We start from the raw sequence: 23,247 nt of genomic DNA on the forward strand, positions 1-23,247 counted from the left end.
AAACCCCCAATTGTAGATGGTCAGTCAGAAGTGCCGGTGACAACCTGGGACTTGTGACTGGCATCTGAAGGCAGAGGTGTAGTCTTGTGGGACTGGGGGAAAGGTAGACAGCGTCTGAGTTGAATTAAGTGGAAGAACACCCAGCTGGTGTTGCAGAGAATTGCTTGTTGTGAGAAAAAACTCACACACACGGTGACCAGAGGTGAAGTGAAGTGTGGCGGTAGCATGAGAGTAAAGGAGAGACACACAGCGAGCATCTGTTCTTTAGAGGGAGGCTATCCATGGGGTGAGGGGTATAGGGAAAATCTCTGTACCTTTCCCTCAATTTTGCTGTGAACCTACAACTGCTCTAAAAGTCTTAACCCACCAACAAAGCACTTGTAATTGGGTCTATTTCTGGGTTATCTATCATGTTTCATGGATTTACACCCCTATCCTTATACTAATACCACATTGTCTTGATGTTTGTAACTTTATAATAAGTCCTGAAGTAAGGGTGTGTCCTCCATCTGCGTCCTTTCCTTTTCCATATAACTTTTAGAATAAACTTGTAAATTTTTTCCAAACGTCCCGCTGGAATTTTGATTGGGAGTGCGTATAGATCAATTTGGGGAGAATGGAGAGCTTAACAACATAACATTAAGTCTTTTGACCCATGAACAACAGTATCTCTGTCCATTTACTCAAATTTCCCTTAATTTCTCTCAGCATTGTTTGGGAATTTTAAGCATATAAATTGTGCATTTATTTTGATTTATACTTAGGATTTTAATTTTTCTGAGGCTATTATAAATGGTATTTTTAAAAATTTCAGTATCTAATTGGTTCATTGCAAGTATAACAGAAAACAACTGATATCTGTATACTGACCTTGTGCTTTTAACTTTCAATTTCCAATTGTTCCTTACCAATGTATAGGAGCTTTTTGATTTCTGTAAATTGATTTTTTATCCTGCAAACTTGCTGAACTCAACTTATTAATTCTAACAGCTTTTTAAAAAATAGATTCTTTGGGGTCTTCTACATAGGTGTCATATCATCTGTGAATAAAGGAAGTTTTATTTCTTCCTTCTAAATCCAACTGCCTTTTACTTCTTTCTTTTGCCTTAAAGCACTGGCTAGAACTTCTAGTATGATGTTGAATCAAAGGGGAGCGAGTGGACATCTCTGCCTTGTTCCCAGTCAGAAGAAAAGCATTCAGCCTTTCACAATTAAGAATGATGTTAGCTATGGGGCACCTGGGTGGCTCAGTCAGTTAAGCGTCTGCCTTCAGCTCAGGTCATGATCCTGGGGTCCTGGGATCGAGCCCCACATCCGGCTCCCTGCTCCTCCGGGATCCCGCTTCTCCCTCTGCCTCTCTCTCGGGCTCTCATGAATAAATAAATAAAATCTTTAAAAAAATGATGTTAGCTATCAATTACTTCAGATTGAGGAAGTTCCTTTCTATTCCTATTTTGCTGCATTTTTATTTTTTTTTAATCATGAAGGGAAGTTGAATTTTGTCAACTGTTTTTTCTACACAGATGGAGATGATCATGTGTTTTGTTTCGGTTTTCATCTGTTGATATGGTGAAATACAATGATTTTCAAGTGCTGAACCAACCTTGCATTCCTGGGATAAAGATATTTGAGTATTATTTGTTACTCTTTTTGTATATTGCTGGGTTGACTTTGCTAACATTTTATTAAAGAGGTTTGCATTGGGGCGCCTGGGTGGCTTAGTTGAGTGTCCAACTCTTGGTTTCAAGTCCAGGGTCATGAGATGGAGCCCGGTGTTGGGCTCCAAACTCAGGAGGGAATCTGCTTGAGATTCTCTCTCTCCCTCTGCCTCTCCCCACTACTCATGTTCTCTCTCTCTCAAATTAATTAATTAATTTCAAAAAAAGATGTTTGCATCTATATACATGGGAGATATTGTCCTGAAGTTTTCTTTTCCTCCAGAGTCTTTTTCTGGTTTTGGTATTAGGGTAATGTCAGCCTCATAGAATGAGTTGGACAGCATCTTTTATTTTCTGAAAGAGTTGATATGTAGAATTAGTTTTATTTCTTCCTTAAACATTTAGTAGAATTCACCAGTGAAGCAATCAGGGCCTGGAGATTTTATTGTGGAAAAGTTTTTTGCTACAAATTCAATGTCTTTTATAGATATAAGGCTACCTAGGTTATCAATTTCTTTTGAGTTTGTGTTATTTAAAAAATGTTTCCGTTTCCTCTAAGTTATCTAATTGCTATGAAGTTGTTCATAATGTCCCTTTATTTGCTTCATAATATCTGGATGATCTGTGATGTCTCCTTTTCATTCCTGAAATTGGTAATGTGTTTCTTTCTTTTTTAAAAAATTATTATTATTATTTTTATTGCTCTGGCTAGGGGTCTATCAGTTTTATTAACCATTTCAAAGGTTTTCAATGATTTCAAGGATTTTCTCATTGATTTTTGGCTTTTTATTTCAATGATTTCTGCTCTGATCTTATTTTATGCCTATGCTTATCTTGGGCTTAATTTGCACTTCTTTCTCTAACTTTTGAAAAGTAGAATCTTAGGTCATTGACTTGAGAGCTTTCTTCTTTTCTAATAAAAGCATTTAATTTCCATCTAAACACTGCTCTAGCTGCAACCCAAAATTGTGATAGAGTGTTTAAAATATTTTGTAATTTCCCTTGGAATTTCGTCTTTGACCTATGAGTTACTTAGAAGTGTGTTTAAGTTTCTGACAACTGTGGGGGTGGGGCGGTTTCCAGATATGTGTCTGTTACTGATTTCTAATTTAATTCTGTGGTGGTCACAGAGCAAACTTTGTATGATTTTTAAAATATTTGTTGAAATTTGTTTTATGGCCTAGAATATGGTCTATCGTGGTGGCTGCCTCATCCTTGGATGCTCCATCAAAGGTGAATCAGCTTGTGTGTCTTGTAAGGGCTTGTTATCCTTTGGAATCAGTTTACTTTGCTGGCATGCAACCTCTGCTATCTGACGGGTTCAAGAAATTAATGATCTTGTAGATTATCTGTCCTTTTCTTCTTGGTAGCATGGGAGCACTGTTCTCTCGCACTTTTCTACATTTCAAGTGGAAATAGAAATCTATGGGAGTTTGGTTTTATTATTTTTTTTTAAGATTTTATTTATTTGAGAGAGAGAAAGAGAGAGAGCACGAATGGGAAGGGGCAGAACGGGAGGGAGAAAGAATCTGAAGCAGACTCGGCACTGAGCATGGAGCCCAATGTGGGGCTCAATTCCACAACAGCAAGACCATGGCCTGAGCTGAAACCAAGAGGAGGATGCTTAACTGACTGAGTCACCCAGGTGCCCTGGGAGTTCGGTTTTAGATGATTTAGTAGTGATATTTCTTCTTTTGCTCTTTGTTGTTACTCAGATAAGGATAGTTTCTCTGGCTCCCTTGACCCTTTATTCGGCTGGTGGCTGCTTCCCGCTCTGGGCCCCCTGCTATATGCTATTCAATGGCATAAAGCCAGCAGCCAAAATCAGGTTGTGATGAGTTATAAACTTGGGACAGTTTTAGCAGTCCTTTATATTACCCACCCTGACAGACTTAGGCACCAAACTCTACTCCGTAATAGCACAGGCTCAGAGGTAGTTCTAAGTGATTAGAGGTGGAGGGCAGAATTTTACTCTGAGCTGAAGTCAGACCATTTGAGAACACTATCTGTGTCTCCAATGGTGTGGGATTTCTGGGAAGGCTACCAGGATTGTCAGTGTTAAATTAGCATTTGATGAATGAATGAAGAAATAAATAGAGAGTAGGAGAAAAGGTAGGAAAAGGCAAGAATTGCCTATTCCAGTCCTGGGACAGGTGTTAATGGGCTAAGGTCATATTTTGCTATGGTAGGTCACAGACAGGAGGATGGCGGAGACAGAATATCTTTACCAAGGCCCAGGATTCAACAGAAATTATGTAAGATTATAATATCCCTTAAAGAATTTAAAATAATCTCCCCCAAATAATATAATGGGCATTTTAATTTTACATTTCTGGAAGGTTTTACCATGAATCACTGTACACCAAATTAGATTCCAATGGAAGGCAGTCTTTTATAAAATATAACAAAGTTAAAGACACATTGCCTAGTATCAAGTACTTGTGAGAAGAGGATATTTATCCTGCATAGAACTAGCTCCGTGACATTTATATTTTGAGAAATAATCAGTTAACCTTTTTGCCACAACTATCAGTCTCAACTTATTGTAAGAAACACTTGGTTAGGTTTTAAAATTGGAACTTTTAAAGCATTATCAGAGGAATAAATTTCCCAGTGTATAAATCTGTAATACAGGATAATAACTACCACTGTCAGATCACACTTCTCAAATCTAACCCAACACTTGAGGCTCCTGAGCATGAAGAGCAAGGCTAAACGGATGTGTACCACAGCTGAAGACACTAAGCTGGCCATCTCAACAAAGCAGCATTAATGTCACATATGCCATATAGTGAAGTGACTTTTCCCAACAGTGAGATATGATAGAACGTATGAGTACTAACTCAGGAATAGAGCTTACATTTTTAAGTTCCACATCTAGAGGACCACAGCCAACCAGCTGAGAAAAGGCTACAGAGGCTATCTAACAATCCCCTAACCTAACAAATGTGAATGAAATTTTAGCTCAAGTCTAACTATAAAGTGAGGTTTAAATTAGGAAGTTCAGGGGGCACCTGGCTGGCTCAGTCGATAGAGCATGTGACTCTTGGTTTCGGGGTTGTGAGTTCAAGCCCCATGTTGGGCGTGGAGCCTACGAAAGAAAGAAAGGAAGGAAGGAAGAAAGAAAGAAAGAAGGAAAGAAAGAAAGAATAAATTAGCAAATTCAGGCTTGTAGAATAGTACTTCAGAGTGAAGGATAGGTTGTCCATAAGGAAAAGGAGTTTTACTAACAAACGCCTGGGATTTACGCAAAGACCGATATGAGCACAGGCAATCAGGAAGTTGTAATAGAGAAAGAGAGAAGAGGAAGACTAATTTAAAGGACAGGAGGACACTACACAGGTCAATCTCATCCTGGTATGAGGAAGGCATCAATTATGTTTGTTTAGCACAGAGCCAACAGGCAAAGATAGGTGCCCAACAAATGGTTTTTGAAAAAAATATGTGCTTTGTACCCCCACTTAGATGGTGAGCTACTTGATTATGCGCTTTGTTATATTCTCTCCATCTAGCATAGTGCTGGGAACTTAGTATTTGCTCAAAATTCATTAGTTAATTGATTTCTCCGCCTTTGGCATCTTCAGTAAAGCACAATTCACAAGGCAGAGCCATCTTTCAGAAATGTGTGAGCTGCCCAGCCCCTCAAGACGGACAAAGGCAAAGAAGATGAGAGTGGGATGAGAAGGGTGCTAACATTTTGCCAAATTAATGAGGGGATATATTGGTGCCCACAATGTGCTGGGAAATACAAAACCAGTTATAAGCCTGTCTCGGAAAAGCCTGAGCAAGTCTACGGGGATTAGAACAGTTGCTGAATTTATGGTACCCTGGGAACCTCTATTTGTCAAGTGCCCAGAGGCAGCCCTGACACTGGCGCAGGTGAAGATGAATTTTCATTCAGAGCAGTGAGCCTTCTGACTCCATTAATCCTCAGGGTTTTGATGATGAATTTCTTTCTTTTTTTTATTTTATTTATTTTCACTCTAATGCCTCCTCCCACTGCCCTGTAACAGCGTGGAAGGAACAGAACAGATGGTCCTTTACGTGGAAGCCCGAGGGCTCATGAGGATACAAAGCCTGCCCACTCTGCAATCACATGACTGCACGTGCAAGGCAAAGCCTTGATTTCCCCCGGGAGACGCAGATGCAAGGATGTTAGTATTCCCCGCGGAGGGAGAGGAGGGGATGGCTAACAGGCCATTTACAAGGAAGACCACACTTACACTAATATACTCTTCAGCAAGAACCGGGTTTAATCACAAAACAACAGGAGGACGAAATCTGAAGATGAAAAAACACCAAAGTGAAATGGAGGCAAGTAAGGGATTTAGTGGGCTGCTATGCAAAGCCCATTTAGAATGAACTAGTGAAGACATACAGTAGTAGAACACTGGCCTCTAGTTAACCTGCCATTGGCTCTGACCCAGTTTTAATCGGAAGAAGCCAGGATTTACAACCTGCTTAAGGATGGAGTTTGACAACTGCTATAATCAGAAGAGCTGTCAACACAAGGACAGCTGTCAAGCCAAACTGTAATTCATAAAATATAAGAGCTAAGCCCCTAAGATATCCCCAACATCGTCTGTACTTACTGGATTTAACTAAGAGTTTTATTCAAGTTACAAAAATAGGTTAAGGGTCCTAAAATCAAATAAAAAAATAGCTATGGAGTACCTAGTAAATAAAAAAGGTTAAACAATACTAAGTGACTAAATGGGTAAAATATGTCCAGCAGATTCCCTAGCACAGTGTTTAATAAATGGTTATTATTATTATTACATGCCCAACTCTGCTTTGATGACCTTAAAAACTGGCAGAAGTCTAGTGACCTAGTAAAAAATCTTAATTAAAAATAAATCACTCCTAAAAAAAAAGAATCACTCCTATAACTGATTATTAATTAAACTTAAAATCTTAATTTCATGAAATATTCCTGAGTTGTCAGAATATTTTAGTTTTATATATTTGTAATGTCAAAACCTCTTAACTAATGATATTATTTTAGTGTTTAATTATTTTGATTATAATATACATGGTATTTGTTTTGTTCTTTCTGCAATGAATAATATAATCTGAGAGACAGAAATAGAGGTTGTTTTACTAGATCAATTTTGGGCAGGATTCCTGAATCAGAGATAATTTTTATTAATGTCAAAACTCTCAGTGAACAGAAATAAGAATCTAAAAGCACATGGAGGGACACAGATATGGATAAAGTACAGTTTTGAAAAATAGCCTTGACTCTCTAAGGTGACCAATGATAAAGGATTTTAATTTATTTCTATAAAAGATTATCTTCCAGAAAATAATGTCTGCTTTAAAAGGATACCAGGGCTGTAATTATTTATGAAATTATGAAAACAGGACTGGAAGTGGAATCAGGAGACCTGGACAAGTGCCTTGGCTCTGCTGCGACAACCTGTATTACCCTGTCAAGGTCACTTGGCCCCACCAGACTTCAGCTTTTCATTTGCAAATGTAGAAAACAAGGCCTAGCTCAGACATCTGTTGGAAAGGTTAAGAGATTATGTATATGAAAACAGTACCACCACTACCTTATATCTATCTGGGTTTGGAGGTTTTTTTGTGTGTAAACGTTTTATTAGAGTACATATAAATTAAATACTGAAGAGGACAAATTTTCTTAAGATGAAAGTATCCATAGAACTAACTAGCACATAGATCAAGAATCAGATCATTAGGGCGCCTGGGTGGCTCCGTTGTTAAGCATCTGACCTCGGCTCAGGTCGTGATCCCGGGGTCCTGGGATCGAGCTCCAGGTCGTGGGGTCCTGGGATCGAGCCCCGCATCGGGCTCCCTGGTCAGCGGGAAGCCTGCTTCTCCCTCTACTCCCCCTGCTTGTGTCCCCTCTCTCGCTGTGTCTCTCTCTGTCAAATGAATAAATAAAAAAAATCTTAAAAAAAAGATATTGTTTCTTTATTTGAAAGAGAGAGAGACAGAGATAGCAACAGACAGCAGGAACGAGCACTAGCTGGGAGGAGAGGGAGAAGCACGATTTGCGCTTAGCAGGGAGCCTGACACGGGGCCGAAGGCAGGTGATCAACCAACTGAGCCACCCAGGAGCCCCAATTTTTTTTTAAACTGAGGGTGTAGCCCTTTGAGTGTCCTGGTTTATGTGCAGGGTCTGAGTTCCAATGCCTCATTATTTCTCATTCAGGAAGCATCATTTCCAGGGTTTGGTGCCATTGAAACCCAAGCCCATAGTTTTCCCAGTTTAGATGCAGCGTAGCTCACACAATTACCATTATGGTTGTCTCATCCTTGCATACTGGGTGGGAGTTCAAGACACCTAAAGTCTGGGGACATCCCTTCACCTTTAAAAGAGGATATTTGGTGTATTTTATCTAGCAAATAGTAGGTGCTCAAAAATAGTTGTTGAATGAATGAAATTAATTAAGTAATTAATTAAGAAAATCATATTCACAGTACTAATAGAGCCTATGATACTGTGATTTTAAATAATTTAGAATTAATTTTCAGACAACTTTATAAATTAACACTCAATGTCTCTTCCATATATATAAATAATCTCCAAATCGAGAAGTTATTAAAGGGCTTATAGGAAAACCTTTTTATCCTATGCTTGTATTCTAGCCCTGCAATTCCTCTTCCCTCAGGCAACCAACACTGGCTTTTCATGTATCCTTCCAGAGATGTCTTACGCAGTTACTAGCAAGTATGTACAGATATCTTTATGGTGGCGCACTGTATACACTGTTCTGCACCTTAATCCTTTCACTTAATGATATATCTTAGAGATCTTTTCCATATTAGTACATAAATAAAATATAGCTTACTTTGAAGCCAGTCAGGAAGACCTTTGGAAAATTCCAATCCTGTTGCTATCTAGAAATGCATTTTGCATATGTCAAGCTTCAACGGACACATTCCCACCTCCACAGAGGCATTCACCCCTAATGGTTAACGAGGGGTGACAGAGTGACTCGTCTACATTCTCAAGGGCGCATTCAGTCTGGCTTAGCTGTTTCTACAGTTTCTGGATGAGAAATGGAAGGGAAGCTCAACACACACCATAGAGAAGACGCTAAAAATATCTGAATGAGTGGATGAAACAAGAAATGAAGGGATGTAAATCAGAAGTGAGTTAGCAGAGCACGTGGATACACTAGCAGGGGTTGTCTCTCTAAGCAGAGCAATGAACTCTGGACGTCATGGCAAATATTCTGGAGCAAAAAGAAGTTTGCTTTTTGAAATCAGACAACAGAAAAAAGGGGTAGCCCTGAATTCTGCACTGAAAGCCTCATAATCATTGTGAATTTTCTTCTTTCCCCTTTCTGATTATCTGTGATTGTCTTGACTTATGCCTGGTTGTCCCACATTGCCATCACAACTATGGATGTGGCTAAGAAAGGTTTTTTTCTGGGTCGAAAATCAGGGTTTAGAATAGCCAGCTCTTGGTGATATTAGAGGAGCTAAATGACAGAATTATCACATAAACGTGTTTGAGGAGTGAGCGATGAGTGCTGTGGAAGGAGGCATGGGAAGGGATTTGCTTTTCTCTCGTTTCCTAGGAAATCTAGAGATGTGGGTTTGAATTTCCAGCTCCCTTGGGTAAGTTTATTAACTTCTTTGAGTTTTGGTTTCCTAAAATAGGGAAACCAAAGCCCTATTTTTAAAAAAGTTATTTAGTTATTTATTTATTTGAGAGAGCGAGAGAGCGAGAGCGCGCGTGTGCATGGGAGAAGTGCAGAGGGAGAGGGAGAGAGAGAATCTCAAGCAGACTCCTTGCTGAGTGTGGAGCCTGACGTGGGGCTTGATCTCATGACCCTGAGATTATGATCTGAGCTAAAAATCAAGAGTCAGACGCTTAACCAACTGAGCCACCCAGGTGCCCCAACAAGCCCTATTTTAGAGGGCTGCTTATAGAAGGAGCCTAGAGATTACTTTCCCTGTATACTGCATTGTGTATGTACATTTTTAATGGTACACCTTTCAAAGGCATTTGATAACATAAAATATGTATATATGTATATAGGTGTGTATATATATATGTAATTTTAATCAAATATTTTAATTATGGTATATAGAAGAATATAAAGGCTAATAAAACAAATTTTTGGCTATTACAAATAATGCTGCAATAAATGTTCTTAATCATGTCTCATTATATACATGTCCAGGAGTATTTCTAGGTTATATAAACAGAAGTGGAATGGTTGGGTTGTAGGGTATGTGTATCTTCAGTTTCACTAGATTTTGCCAAAGTGATCTCCAAAGTGGTTATGACAGTTGACACTCCCATCAGCAAAGTATGAGTGTTCTTGTTGCTCCACATCCTAATACTAATATTTGTAGATGTTTACTTGTTGCCAAACTGACCAGTGTCAGGTTATATCTAAATGTTATAATCTGCATTCTCTGATTATTGTTGGGAGACAGTTCTCCAAGGGACTCTTCATAATTCTGCACCTCTTGAGAACAAAGATAATGACAGCTTCTGTTTCAGACTCTTTTCAAGGATGTGTGTATAGTCAATAGCCTTGGACAACAGAGGTAGTGTTTCCTTCCAGAGTAGAGGGTAGGTTTCTTTACTGTCCAGTATAATAAAGATAACATGTTCTCCCGGGCCACAGCTGGGCAGGTTTGCTTGCAGCTCATTATAAAAGACTAGTGCTCCCTATGCTTAGGATTCCTTTTTTTTTTTTTTAAGATTTTATTTATTTATTTGAGAGAGAGCAAGCCCGAGCATGAGTGGGGGGGGAGTGAAGAGGGAGAGGGAGAAGCAGACTCCCCACTGAGCAGGGAGCCCGATGTGGGGCTCAATCCCATGACCCTGGGACCCTGAGTGGAAGGTAGACAGACACTTAACCGACTGAGCCACCCAGGTGCCCCTAAGCTTAGGATTCCTAAGATATGATACACTATGTGTATAGTATCTACCTGGACTTCTCTGCTTAGCTCCTATAGGACTCAAAAGGAAATGACACAAACATAAAGCTCATGCTGTTTGCTGTGCTGTGAATAATAGTCTTGTGTTTTTTGCCAGAATCCATGAAACTGTGTTAGGCTAATTTGTTAGTCTGTAAGCAGGGTATAATCCCAGATTACTCATAGTTCTTGACAGTTATGAGTGGGGTTTGAACATCTTTTCTTGCTGTTTATTTGATATTTGGCTCTTCCCATCTGTGAACTATCCATTTTTGGGGGTCTATTTTTCTATTTGATTGTCTTCCTTATTGGCTGGGTAGATGTTCTTGATATATTCTGAATAATGATCTTATGCAGGTTATTTGCATTTTAAATATCTTCTCCCAGTCTGTGCCTTGCATTTTTACTTTGCTCACACTATCTTTTGTTTAATAGAAGTTTAAAATTTTTAATGTACTTATCATAATTTAAATTATGATTTGTATTTTTGAGTGTTTTCTTAAGAAACCCTTCCTTACCCTATTCATTTAAAAGTTTGTAATTTTGCTTTTGTTTACATATGCATTTGATTCAGTTAAAATTGATTTATGTGTATGGGGTGCATTATTTGGTTATCTACTGTTGTATAACAAACCACTCAAAATCTAGTGGCTTAAATACAACAATGTATTATTTTTCATGATCCTGTGGGTTGACCAGCTGGTTCTTTTGCTTCAAAGAACTAATTTTTAGTTTGTTGATTTTTTCTATTGTTTTTCTATTCTCTATTTCACTTTTTTCTACTCTAATCTCTATTATTCTTTGTTTTCTTTTGGCTTTGTTTGCTCTTCTTTCTCCAGTGTCTTAAAGTGGAAGATTAAGTTAGTTACTGATTTGAGATTTTTCTTCTTTCTTAACAAAAGCATTTACAGCTACAAATTTCTCTGTAAGCACTACTTTAGCTGCACTCCATAAGTTTTGGCATGTGTTATCTTCATTTTCATTCATCTCAAAGTATTTTCTGATTTCTCTTTTAATTTCCTCCTCCTTGACCCACTTGTTATTTAATAGTAAGTTTATTAGTTTCCTAATATTTGTGAGTTTTCAAGTCTTGATATCTAATTTCATTCCACTGTGGTTGGAGAACATACATTGTATCATTATTTCTATTCTTTTAAATTTATTGAGGTTGTTTCATGGCCTTCATATTGTGTATCCTGAAGAATGCTCTATGTGCACTTGAAACTTATATATATTCTGTTGTCGTTGGATGGAGCGTTTCATAGATGTCTGTTAGATCTTGTTGGTTTATAGTGTTGTTCAGGTCTTCCATTTCCTTGTTTACCTGCTGTTTAGCTGTCCTACCCATTATTGAAAGTGGGGTGCTGGAATTTCCAACTATTATTTTTGAATCGTCTATTTTGAGTTTTTTCTTAAGTGGTTGCTCTAGGGTTTACCACATAAGCGTTTTACCTTCAGCTTCAGATTTATACTCAGCTTAATTCCAGTGATATGTAGAAACATTACTCCCTTATATTTCTATGGCATCTTCCCTCTTTTGGTGGTAGTATTGTTATACTTATTACATCTATTAATGTTACAAATCCAACAAGACATTTTACAATTACTTTAACATCTGTAGTCACTTCCTTAACCCATTATAACTTTGTCCTCATCCATCTCCTTTGGGCTGTTATTGGCAAATATATTATACTTCTATATGTTATGGGCCCAATAATACATTATATACATACTATTTTAGACATTACTTTTTATTTATTTTTTATTTTATTTTTTAAAGATTTTATTTATTTATTTGAGAGAGAGAGAATGAGAGAGAGCACAGGCAAGGGGGGAGGGTCAGAGGGAGAAGCAGACTCCCTGCCGAGCAGGGAGCCCGATGCGGGACTCAATCCAGGGACTCCAGGATCATGACCTGAGCCGAAGGCAGTCGCTTAACCAACTGAGCCACCCAGGCGCCCTAGACATTACTTTTTAAAATCAGTTAAGGAAAGAAAGGAGAAAAAAGTATGCATTTATACTGCCTTTTATAACTATATAATTGTATTTATGGATGCTCTTTTGTTTTTTCATATGGATTTGAATTACTTTTTGGGTCATTTGCTTTTAGTCTGAATCTTTTCCTTTAGTATTTCTTGTCAGTCTGCTACCAACAAATTCTCTCAGTCTTTGTTATCTGGGAAAGACTTTATTCCATCTTCATTTTTGAAAGACAGCTTTGCCAGATATAGATTCCTTATTTCTATAAATAGATATTCAAGGTCAGAACACAGTGGGATAACATATTGAAAGTGCTCAAAGGAAACCACTCAACTGGGGCATAAATTGTCCTGCAAACCAACCCAATCAAATTGTGGCTTCTTTAAAGGTCAGTGTTTGATATTTGTTCTTACTCATGAAGGCTCCTCCCAGATGTAGTATTCTCCCATCCTCCCCACTACTCTTGAGAGTACCCTTAGCCTTGAACTTCTCCAGGCTCTGCTGCAAATGAGGTCAGTTCCTTTGGGAAGAGATTAGGAGCTGTTTTAGTCTGCTTCTCCCCCCAGGCAAAATCTCTGAGCCAGATTCTGGAGCTGGGAGTGTAGACAACAGCAAGCTTCTCTTTGAGTGACACCCTTCCTCCCCCTGCTTTAGGGGTTGGTGCTTGGTGGCAGTGCGGGGGGAGCCTGGTTTGCCTCTCCTGGCATGGAGCCACTACCCTGCAAGCCCGGGCAAGGGTGATCAGGGCTTCAGCATTGTCAGAGTACCCCATCCAAGCCTCCATTTCATGGGGGGATGCTGGACAGAATGAAGGAGCCTCCATCTCTTGACTGCACTTGCCCAGGACTTAGGTCTTTATATTTATTTTCTACCTTTTATACTAATGTTTAAGAATGTAATTTAAAAAAACTGATCTTGTATTCAGCATCTTTGCTAAACTGTATTAGTTTTAATAATTTGACTGTAGAGTCTCTTGAATTTCTATGTAGTTACTTATTTTGAGATTAATGATGATTTTGTTTCTTTTTATCCATCCCATGTACTTTTTAGTTCTTTTGCTTTTCTTTCTGTGTAGTCTAGGATTCCAATATAATATTAAAGAAACTTAGTTTTGGGAGGCATCCTTTTCTCATTCCTGTTTCTAAAGGAAATGCTTCAAACATTTCACCTTTAGTAATATTTGCGCTAGGTTTTTGACATATAATTTAATCAGGCCATAGAAGTTTCCTTGCATATCTAGTTTATTAAGAGTTTTTATCATAAACAATCATATTAGCTAACATTTACTGAGTACCTACAAGGTGTTGGACATTGTCCTAAGCACTTTACATAGATTAGCCTATTATATATTTATAACATATCTCTGAGGTTATTATTATTCCTATCTCACCATAAGTAAACAGGTTCACTGAAGTTAAATGATCTGTCCAAGTTCAGTAGTAGAACTAGAATTTGAACCCGGAAGTGTGGCTTAAGAGCCTGGGGTCTTAACTATTTTTCTGTATTACGTCTTTATACTGCATTCTGTATTGAATTTCCTCGATTGCTTTTTCTACATCTGATTTGTCCAAATGGTTTTTCAACTAATTTACTAATGTGGCAAACTACATTAATAAATGTTTAAACTGTTAAATCCTTTGAATTTCTAGGATAAATTCAACTTAAATCACATCTTTATAAAAAATACATTGATAGATTTCATTTGCTAATATTTTACTTAGGATTTTTACATATATGTTCAAAAGTGAGACTGACTCACAATTTTCCTTTTTTTGCTGGTTTTGGTACCCACATTATACTAGCTAAACTCATAGATGAGTTGGGGCATGCATTTGGTGATATTTAATCTTCATTACTGGGCTGATAAACATAGTTAGCATCAACAGCTAGCCCAATAGTTTAGACTCCTGGACAACTTAGTGAGGTTTCTGACATCCAAGCAAATGCTAATAAGCAGTGGACATCTGGGGCATCCGGGTCATTTATTACTGAATGGTGGTCCAGGATGGCCAAAACTGGCAAAAGAGCGTAATGTATCCTGTCTCCCAAAGTCTGAAGGTAGTTGATCCTTAATCTGATTTAAATATTGATGGTTGTCTTTTACTCAACCACATTCACACCCAATTAGAATAAAAGTAAGGATACTTTACTAAGTGCTTTATTTACAAAATACTTCAGTATTTTTATCTCACTGAATTTACCCAGTATTCTTTAAGAGCCACACTATGTCCATCTTACAGATTATCCTCTATTTTATAGATTAGTTAAGTGAAGATTACTCAACTAAGCTAATCAGTTAGTAAGTGAAATGAGTTAAAAAATCAAACCTATTTTTCTTTGCTTCAATTACATCAAGAAAGTATTTCCTGTAGAAGAGACTGGAGCTCCTACAGTGACAATGATTAGCATCTCAGTTGTCACTGACAGTAACAAGAATGAAATAATGAATTTTCAAAGGGGGACTGGAGGAGCCTCCATTTCTGCTGATGGTATTGAAAGGCTCAATTTACTATGAATGTTCCCATAAGAATTTTAACATATCTCCAACTATAGAGGTTATTAATCTATTTTTAAACAAAAATGACTGTATTTCTGCTAGTGACCATTTTCCTTTTTAAATTTGTTTTTATATTATTTCTTAAAATTCAAGTATAATTAACAACAGTGTTATACTAGTTCCAGATATACAATATAATGGTTCAATAATACTATACATTTCTCAAGTGTTCATCAAGATAAGTATAGCCTTAATCTCCTTTACCCATTTCACCAACCCCCACGCCCCCCCCACCTCCCCTCTGGCAACCACCAGTTTGTTCTCTGTTTTTTTTTAAAGCAGGCTCTAAGCCTAGCATGGAGCCCAACATGGGGCTTGAACTCACAACCCTGAGATCAAGACCTGAGCTGAGATCAAGAGTCAGACACAACCGACTGAGGCACCCAGGTGCCCCTGGTTCTCTGTACAAGAGTCTGTCTCTTTTTTCCTTTGTTCGTTTGTTTCCTAACTTCTTAATTCCTTAAATGAGTGAAATCATGTGGCATTTGTCTTTCTCTGACTGACTTATTTCACTTAGCATTATACCCTTTAGGTTCATCCGTGTTGCTGCAAATAGCAAGATTTCATTCTTCTTTTGTGGCTGAGCAGTATTTCCTAGTGTATATGTGTATATATGTCTATTTTATCCATTTATCTTCTTTATCCATTCATCTATCAATGGACACTTGGGTTGCTTCCATATCTTGGTGATTATAAATAATGCTGCAATACACATAGGGGTGCATATTTTTTTGAATTAGTGTTTTTGTTTTCTTTGGGTAAATATACAGTAGGGAATTACTGGATCAAATGGTAATTCTATTTTTAATTTTTTGAGGAGCCTCCATACTGTTTTCCACAGTGGCTGCACCAACTGACCAGGCATTTTTCTAAGCACTACACAGGGTTGGACAAAGCTGAAATAAACAAATAGAGAAAACTTTCTAATATGATTATTAATAATTTGGAAACATCTTACCATAATGTAGAGCTGTCTGACCTTCATTATCCTGTAAAAGAAACAAATAACACATTTTAGAAGTCTACGTTATTGCAAAAGTATGAAAGTACATAAGCTATAGCAAATATATCTGATATACCAAAGCTCTACAGGTTTATCAGAAACAGTTCTTTGAGCCTCCAGTAACGTCTGAGCAAGCTCTACTGTGGAGAACAGGAGGCTGCTGAATGGCAACTTGTGTACACATGCTACAGCAGAGTCCCAGGAAAACCAGCCTGCAGGTACTAAACCAAAGGGAACCTCTTAACGTGTGGCCGTCTGATTACCAATTAGAGGCAAAAAAAACCCCTGACACTGTATATCCTTTATCTTGGTTAGTATTTTAATGTTTTTTCTAAGTTTATAGCCAAATTTATCTAAGAAGTCTGTGATTTTTCATAGAAGTTAATAGCTTTTGGGGCGTCTGGGTGGCTCAGTCAGTTAAGTGTCTGCCTTCGGCTCAGGTCATGATCCCAGAGTCCTGGGATGGAGCCCCACGTCGGGCTCCCTGCTCGGTGGGGAGTCTGCTTCTCCCTCCCCCTCTGCCTCTGCTTTTGCCCCTCCCTCCACTTATGCTTGCGCTCTCTGTCTCATAAATAAATAAAATATAAAAAAAAGTTAGTAGCTTTTTAATCCCCTTTCAAATGGTCACAAATTCCAGGCTCATGATATTATCAAATATTACCAGATCAAATATCATAAAGAAACATGATTTCAAAGCACACAAAGTCCTAGAAGTTAAGAAACTTAAAAGTTCTCACAGATAACTCTAATAGCTCAGTTAATTTTTTTATTCTTTTAAAACCAAGATATTCTAACTATATATACTAATTATAGCACACATAAGTACCTTTTAGCAATGCTGCCTCTTAAGTTGAGAGCAGGTGATCATATTAATAAGCAACAAATAAATCAGGATTAAGTACAAGTAAGAAGTAGAATTTAGTAGTTAATTTGATATTCACTTAGTAATATGCATAGCCACTATTGTGACCCTGGTAATTAAAAATAAATGCTTAATTATTGTGAATAAGTGGGAAAGGGTGATATTATGACCTAATCAACTATTCCTGGGCACACCATATCTACTTTCCTCACTTCTTAGAAGTTGAATGTGGGGGTTGATTCCCAGAACTTTTGGCTATGGTTCTCTCTCTTTAATCCCCTAGGAAGTTTCCTGCCATAGGAAACTTCTTTTCTGATTCAGACAAGTAGTAAGAAAAAGTCATTCCTTAAGGGCTTTTAAACACCTAGAGAAAGTTTACAGGGGTGACATTTGGGGGGGTAGGGAGACAACCCTGAGGCAATATAGCTTAATTAAACTGCTTTCCTACCAGAGAATAGGAATTCTTGTCGGATTTGGGGGTGAGGTGTGAGGAAGTGAGTGGAGATCTGAAAGAAGTAATTCTGAGGGACCTTGGGAGTAGGGCAGACTTGGCTGAAGTGTAACAGTGGTTAAGTCTGGGATGCCCATAGAGGATCATTAGGATAGTAAACTCTAAGGGAAGTAAAAGATGGAAAGCAACACTAAGAAGTCAGGAAGATAAAATATTTTTGTCTCCTTTAAAAAAAATTTTAATTGAAGTATAGTTGACATACAATGTATTAGTTTCAAGTGTACTATACTTAGTGATTCAACAATCATATATGTTACAAAATGCCCGTTTCTTTTTTGTCTTTTTTAATATAGCCCCCACCTTGCTCCCTGCTCCCCTTTGCCTTGCCCTGCTCTGGAGGTTAAGGACAGGTAGGGGAATGGAACAGAGGCAGCTACACAGTAAACAGGTTCCAAGTGATGTTTATAGTGGGCAGCACAACAATGGGATGTTGCACTCCAGAGTATTCTGACTTGCCTGGCTACAACCAAAAACAATTTAGAAATAACAAGAAGTGCCCATTACAGCTTTAGACTCATATCTACTTTGCCCATTTCCAATGTTAATCAGAAAAAGTGTATGTAGTGTGTCTATATGTGCTTATACATTCACATGCATGCATGTGATCAGTTTATACATTCGTGTTTATGGTTTAAATGTTCAGCAATAGAAAGCAATTTCAGAAAGGGCTTAATCTATTGCAATTTTGGACTTATGCATCCATCATGCAAAGTTGTATTTACCACAATTACCTATCTTTAGGAAGTGTAGTTCTCTTCCTATTTGTGCATAACTTTCTTCTTTAATCACCCTATATATATATATATATATATATTCAAAGTTCAGTTTCTTTTAACCTCCCTCCCTCCCTCCCTCCCTTCCTTCCTTCCTTCCCTCCTTTTTTTAAAGCAGGCTCCACACCCAGCATGGAGCCCAATGCGGGGCTTGAACTCATGACCCTGAGATCAAGACCTGAGCTGAGATCAAGAGTCCAGATGTTTAATGGACTGAGCCACCAGGTGCCCCAGTTTTAATTTCTATTTGTTTATCTTCATTAGGGAGGTGGAAACAATTTTTTTAAAGATTTTATTTATTTATCAGAGAAAGAGAGCACAAGCAGGGGGAGTGGTAGGCAGAGGGAGAAGCAGGCTCCCTGCTGAGCAAGGAGCCCAATGTGGGACTCGATCCCAGGACCCCAGGATCATAACCTGAGCCGAGGGCAGATGCTTAACCAACTGAGCCACCCAGGCATCCCTGGAAACAATTTCTTTTAATCACTTTTACCAATGAATACTAAATTTGCATCTCCAGCCCAATTTCTAGTTAATTAAAAATATTTACTGAGCTCCTATTACGTCCTAGTTACTATTCTAGGGACTGGAAACACAGAGGTGAGTAAGAGAGAAAAGGTCCCTCATGTTATAAATCTTACATTCTACTGGTAGGGGAAGTAATAAGCAAATGAGTATATTTAATAACAGGCAGTGATGTGCTCTGAAAAAAAAAAACAACAAAGCAGAATAAGGGTCTAGAGTGATGCGGGGTACTGTTTTAGATAGAGAGGACAAAGAAGGACTCTATGAGAAGGTATGTTTACACAGAGAACTGGGGAAGATTCTAGGGCAGCCATGTAACCCAAGCGGAGCAAACCATAGCATCCATCATTGTCCTGGTCTGAAAAGCCAAGCCAAGCCAATCAGAGTTTTTGCTCAGGATTTTGAAATATGGAACTAGGGGGATGGAAGCATGTGTACAGAGAAGGTTCTTTCCTCTATAATCAATAGAAAAATGGTATAGTGAAATAAGGCAGACACGGACAAATATTGTGTTCTTTTCACTTACATGAAGTACTTAGAGTAGTCAAATTCACAAAGACAGAAAAATAGAAGAGTGGTTACCAGGGGCTCGGGGAAGGAAGGAATGGGGAGCTTTGTTAATGGGGACAGAGTTTCAGTTTGGGATGGTGAAAAAGTTCTGGAGGTAGGTAGTGGTCATGGCTGCACAATGTGAATGTGTTTACGCCACTGCACTATACACTTGGTTAAAATGATTTATTTTCTATTGTATTTTACCACAATTAAAGAAAAGCAAATTAAAAAAAAAAAAAAGCACAAGCAAACGATGTGAGCCAAAACTGCAAGTGGCAACATTCTCCACCTCTTGGAGAAAACGTCTGCAGTAGGAAAGAATGAAGTATTCACAAAGAAATGTAGTGGTCAGAGATGGAGAGAAAATGAGTCTCTGATTCCTATCATTCCAACTATATCCTTGCCCTTCTTGGTTAGGTGAGCCAACAACAAAATACTCCCTAGACAAATGTTGATCTTTTTGTCACTTGCAAATAAGAGTCCTAACATAGAATGCAAAGCGATTTATGACCTGAGTCTTCCTCCCAATTCCTCCTCCCATTTTGGTGACTGCCAGCTCCCAATAAGACCTGTCTGGACTCCCACAACTGTAAATGCTCTTCCCCCTGCTTGAAAACCATCTTCTGATCTTTTATAGATACTATCTTGCTCTTTTCTCATGTTTTAAAATGCAACTTTGACATATTTGAGCATTTAAAATAGACTTATTTTATAGTCCCTATATTTATTTGAGATCGGGGAAGAGATGGGTGATGGCTACATGTGATGTTTGTTGTGCTGCCTGAGATCTGCTTATTGTTGATTGATTCCTGTGTACTTTATAATTTCGGACTGTAAGTTTATTTTAAGTGCATTTTTTGTGGGGGGGGGCTCTGGGTGGCATTTTCTCTTTTCTTTTTTTTCCATTTATTTTTTAAATTTTATTTTATTTAAATTCAATTAATTATGATATAGTGTGTTATTAGTTTCAGAGGTAGAGTTCAGTGATTCATCAGTTGCATATAACACCCAGTGTTCATCACATCATGTGCCCTCCTCAATGCCCATCACCCAGTTACCCCATCCCCCCACCCATCTCCCCTCCAGCAACCCTCAGTTTATTTCCTGTAGTTAAGAATCTCTAATGGTTTGTCTCCCTCTCTGATTTCGTCTTATTTTATTTTTCCCTCCCTTCTCCTCTCATCCTCTGTTTTGTTTCTTAAATTCCACATATGCGTGAAATCACATGGTAATTGTCTTTCACTGACTGACTTATTTGCTTAGCATAATACCCTCTAGTTCCATCCATGTCATTGCAAACGGTAAGATTTCATTTTTTTCTGGGGCGCCTGGGTGGCTCAGATGGTTAAGTGTGTGCCTTAGGCTCAGGTCATGATCTCCAGGTCCTGGGATCGAGCCCCATGTAGGGCTCCCTGCTCAGCAGGGAGTCTGCTTCTCCCTCTTCCACTCCCCACTGCTCCTGTTCTCTCTCTCTGTATCTGTCTGTCTCAAATGAATAAATAAAAACTTCTTTAAAAAAAAAAAGATTTCATTTTTTTCTGATGGCTGAGTAACATCCCATTGTGTGTGTGTATATATATATATATATACACACACACACACCACCTCTTCTTTATCCATTCATCTGTCAATGGACATCTGGGCTCTTTCCATAGTTTGGCTACCGTGGACACTGCTGCTATAAACATTGGGGTACAGGTGCCCCTTCGGATCACTGTTTGAATTTTTTGGGTAAATACCTAGTAGTGTAATTGCTGGGTCTTAGAGTAGCTCTATTTTCAACTTTTTGAGGAACCTCCATACTGTTTTCCAGAGTGGCTGCGTCAGCTGGCATTCCCACCAACAGTGTAAGAGGGTTCCCCTTTCTCTGCATCCTCGCCAACATATGTTGTTTCCTGACTTGTTAATTTTAGCCATTCTGACTGGTGTCAGGTGGTATCTCATTGTGGTTTTAATTTGTATTTCCCTGATGCCAAGTGATGTGGAGCATTTTTTCATGTGTCTGTTGGCCATTTGTATGTCTTCTTTGGAGACATGTCTGTTCATGTCTTCTGCCCATTTTTTGACTGGATTATTTGTTTTTTTGGGGTTGAGTTCGGTAAGTTCTTTATAGATCTTGGATACTAGCCCTTTATGTGATAAGACATTTGCAAATATCTTCTCCCATTTTGTAGGTTGTCTTTTGGTTTTGTTGACGGTTTCCTTTGCTGTGCAAAAGCTTTTTATCTTGATGAAGTCCCAATAGTTCATTTTCGCTTTTGTTTTCCTTGCCTTTGGAGACGTGTCTAGCAAGAAGTTGCTGCGGCCGAGGTCAAAGAGGTTGCTGCCTGTGTTCTCCTCTAGGATTTTGATGGATTCCTGTCTCACACTTAGGTCTTTTATCCATTTTGAGTCTATTTTTGTGTATGGTGTAAGGAAATGGTCCGGTTTCATTCTTCTGCATGTGGCTGTCCAATTTTCCCAACACCATTTGTTGAAGCGAGTGTCTTTTTTCCACTGGATATTCTTTCCTGCTTTGTCCCAGATTAGTTGACCACAGAGTTGAGGGTCCATTTCTGGGTTCTCTATTCTGTTCCACTGATCTATGTGTCTGTTTTTGTGCCAGTACCATACTGTCTTGATGTTTACAGCTTTGTAATACAGCTTGAAATCCAGAATTGTGATGCTAACAGCTTTGATTTTCTTTTTCTAAGTGGGGTTTTAAGTACGAAAAATTCTGTGCTGTGTTCACTGGATTGAGGGTCTGTCCCTCCAGAATGATTTTGCTTTTGTTTCTGCCGGGTACCACAAAGATACTATCAGTGTCTATGTTAATTTCTTAGCTTGAGGATTTTGAACAATTAGTTGGTATAAATTTTTTTTTTTTTAAGATTTTTATTATTTATTTGACAGAGAGAGATACAACGAGAGAGGGAACACAAGCAGGGGGAGTGGGAGAGGGAGAAGCAGGCTTCCCATGGAGCAGGGAGCCCGATGCGGGGCTCGATCCCAGGACCCTGGGATCATGATCTGAGCCGAAGGCAGACGCTTAATGACTGAGCCACCCAGGCACCCCAAGTTGGTGTAAATTTTAAAAGGGCAAACCTTTCTCCCACCCCTGGGCCTGGAACTCAGGCCAAGACAAACTCTCCACGTTAACTTTGCATTGGTGGGCAGATTATTTTAGTCTACCTTTTCCCTGATGGTAGCTGGGTGTTCTTTCAGATCTCTATCTCATTGGTATTGAGACCGGCAAATCCTTTCAGGGCAGCCCAGTGTTGGTTTAAACTTACCACTTTCTTTTTAAAGCTTTGGGTTTTTTAAAGTTTTAAGACTTACAATTTTGTTTCTTAGCTGTGTTTGTTTGAGCCGTTGGAGAATTACCTTGCTTTTTTATAAGCTCTGCTATGTATTTAAAGGGATGCTTGTTATATTTTATTTTGCATTGCTGGGTGTTCTGTGGTGGGAGAATTTTCAGATTATTTAGTCTGGAATCTTGTAGGAAAAGGAAATCCTTTAACCTTTAAGACACAGTTCAGCTTCTTCAGGAAACTTCCCCAACTCCTCAGGTGGGGTTAGGTGCCCCTTTTTCTACTACTGGGCAGAGCATACTATATGTACTTACCTGTCTCTTCACTAAGATGGTAAACTTCTTGCAGGCAAGTACTATGTCTTTTACCCAGTGCCTATCACAGTATCTTGCATATAGTGTATGCTCAATAAATGTTCATGAAATGAGAGAATGAAAGTATTAATCTTTCCTCATTCGTTTATTCTTTAATTTCTTGACCTACCTTTTTTCTTTTACCTGAATTAAAAAAAATCTCCACATAATTCCTGTAGTGTAAAGTATAACATCAGTATTGTCATGCAATGAGGGACTAAACAATGATGAACAGGAGACTCAGTTTACAGTTAACTAAGTGCTAAATGATTACTA

The 23,247-nt window shown here is 38.4% G+C and overlaps 1 protein-coding gene across 1 annotated transcript in view; it reads right to left on the bottom strand.

Annotated features, from left to right (window-relative positions):
- Positions 1-23,247, bottom strand: part of ACBD6 (acyl-CoA binding domain containing 6) — a 218,133-nt gene that overhangs the window by 7,701 nt on the left and 187,185 nt on the right. The window contains exon 7 of the mRNA XM_032393230.1: positions 16,064-16,094. Within this exon, the coding sequence (XP_032249121.1) occupies positions 16,064-16,094 (31 nt within the window). The remainder of the gene's footprint in view (positions 1-16,063; positions 16,095-23,247) is intronic.

This window comes from Phoca vitulina, unplaced genomic scaffold, assembly GCF_004348235.1.
Source record: "Phoca vitulina isolate PV1807 unplaced genomic scaffold, GSC_HSeal_1.0 scaffold71, whole genome shotgun sequence".
In the NCBI taxonomy this organism is placed as follows: domain Eukaryota; kingdom Metazoa; phylum Chordata; class Mammalia; order Carnivora; family Phocidae; genus Phoca; species Phoca vitulina.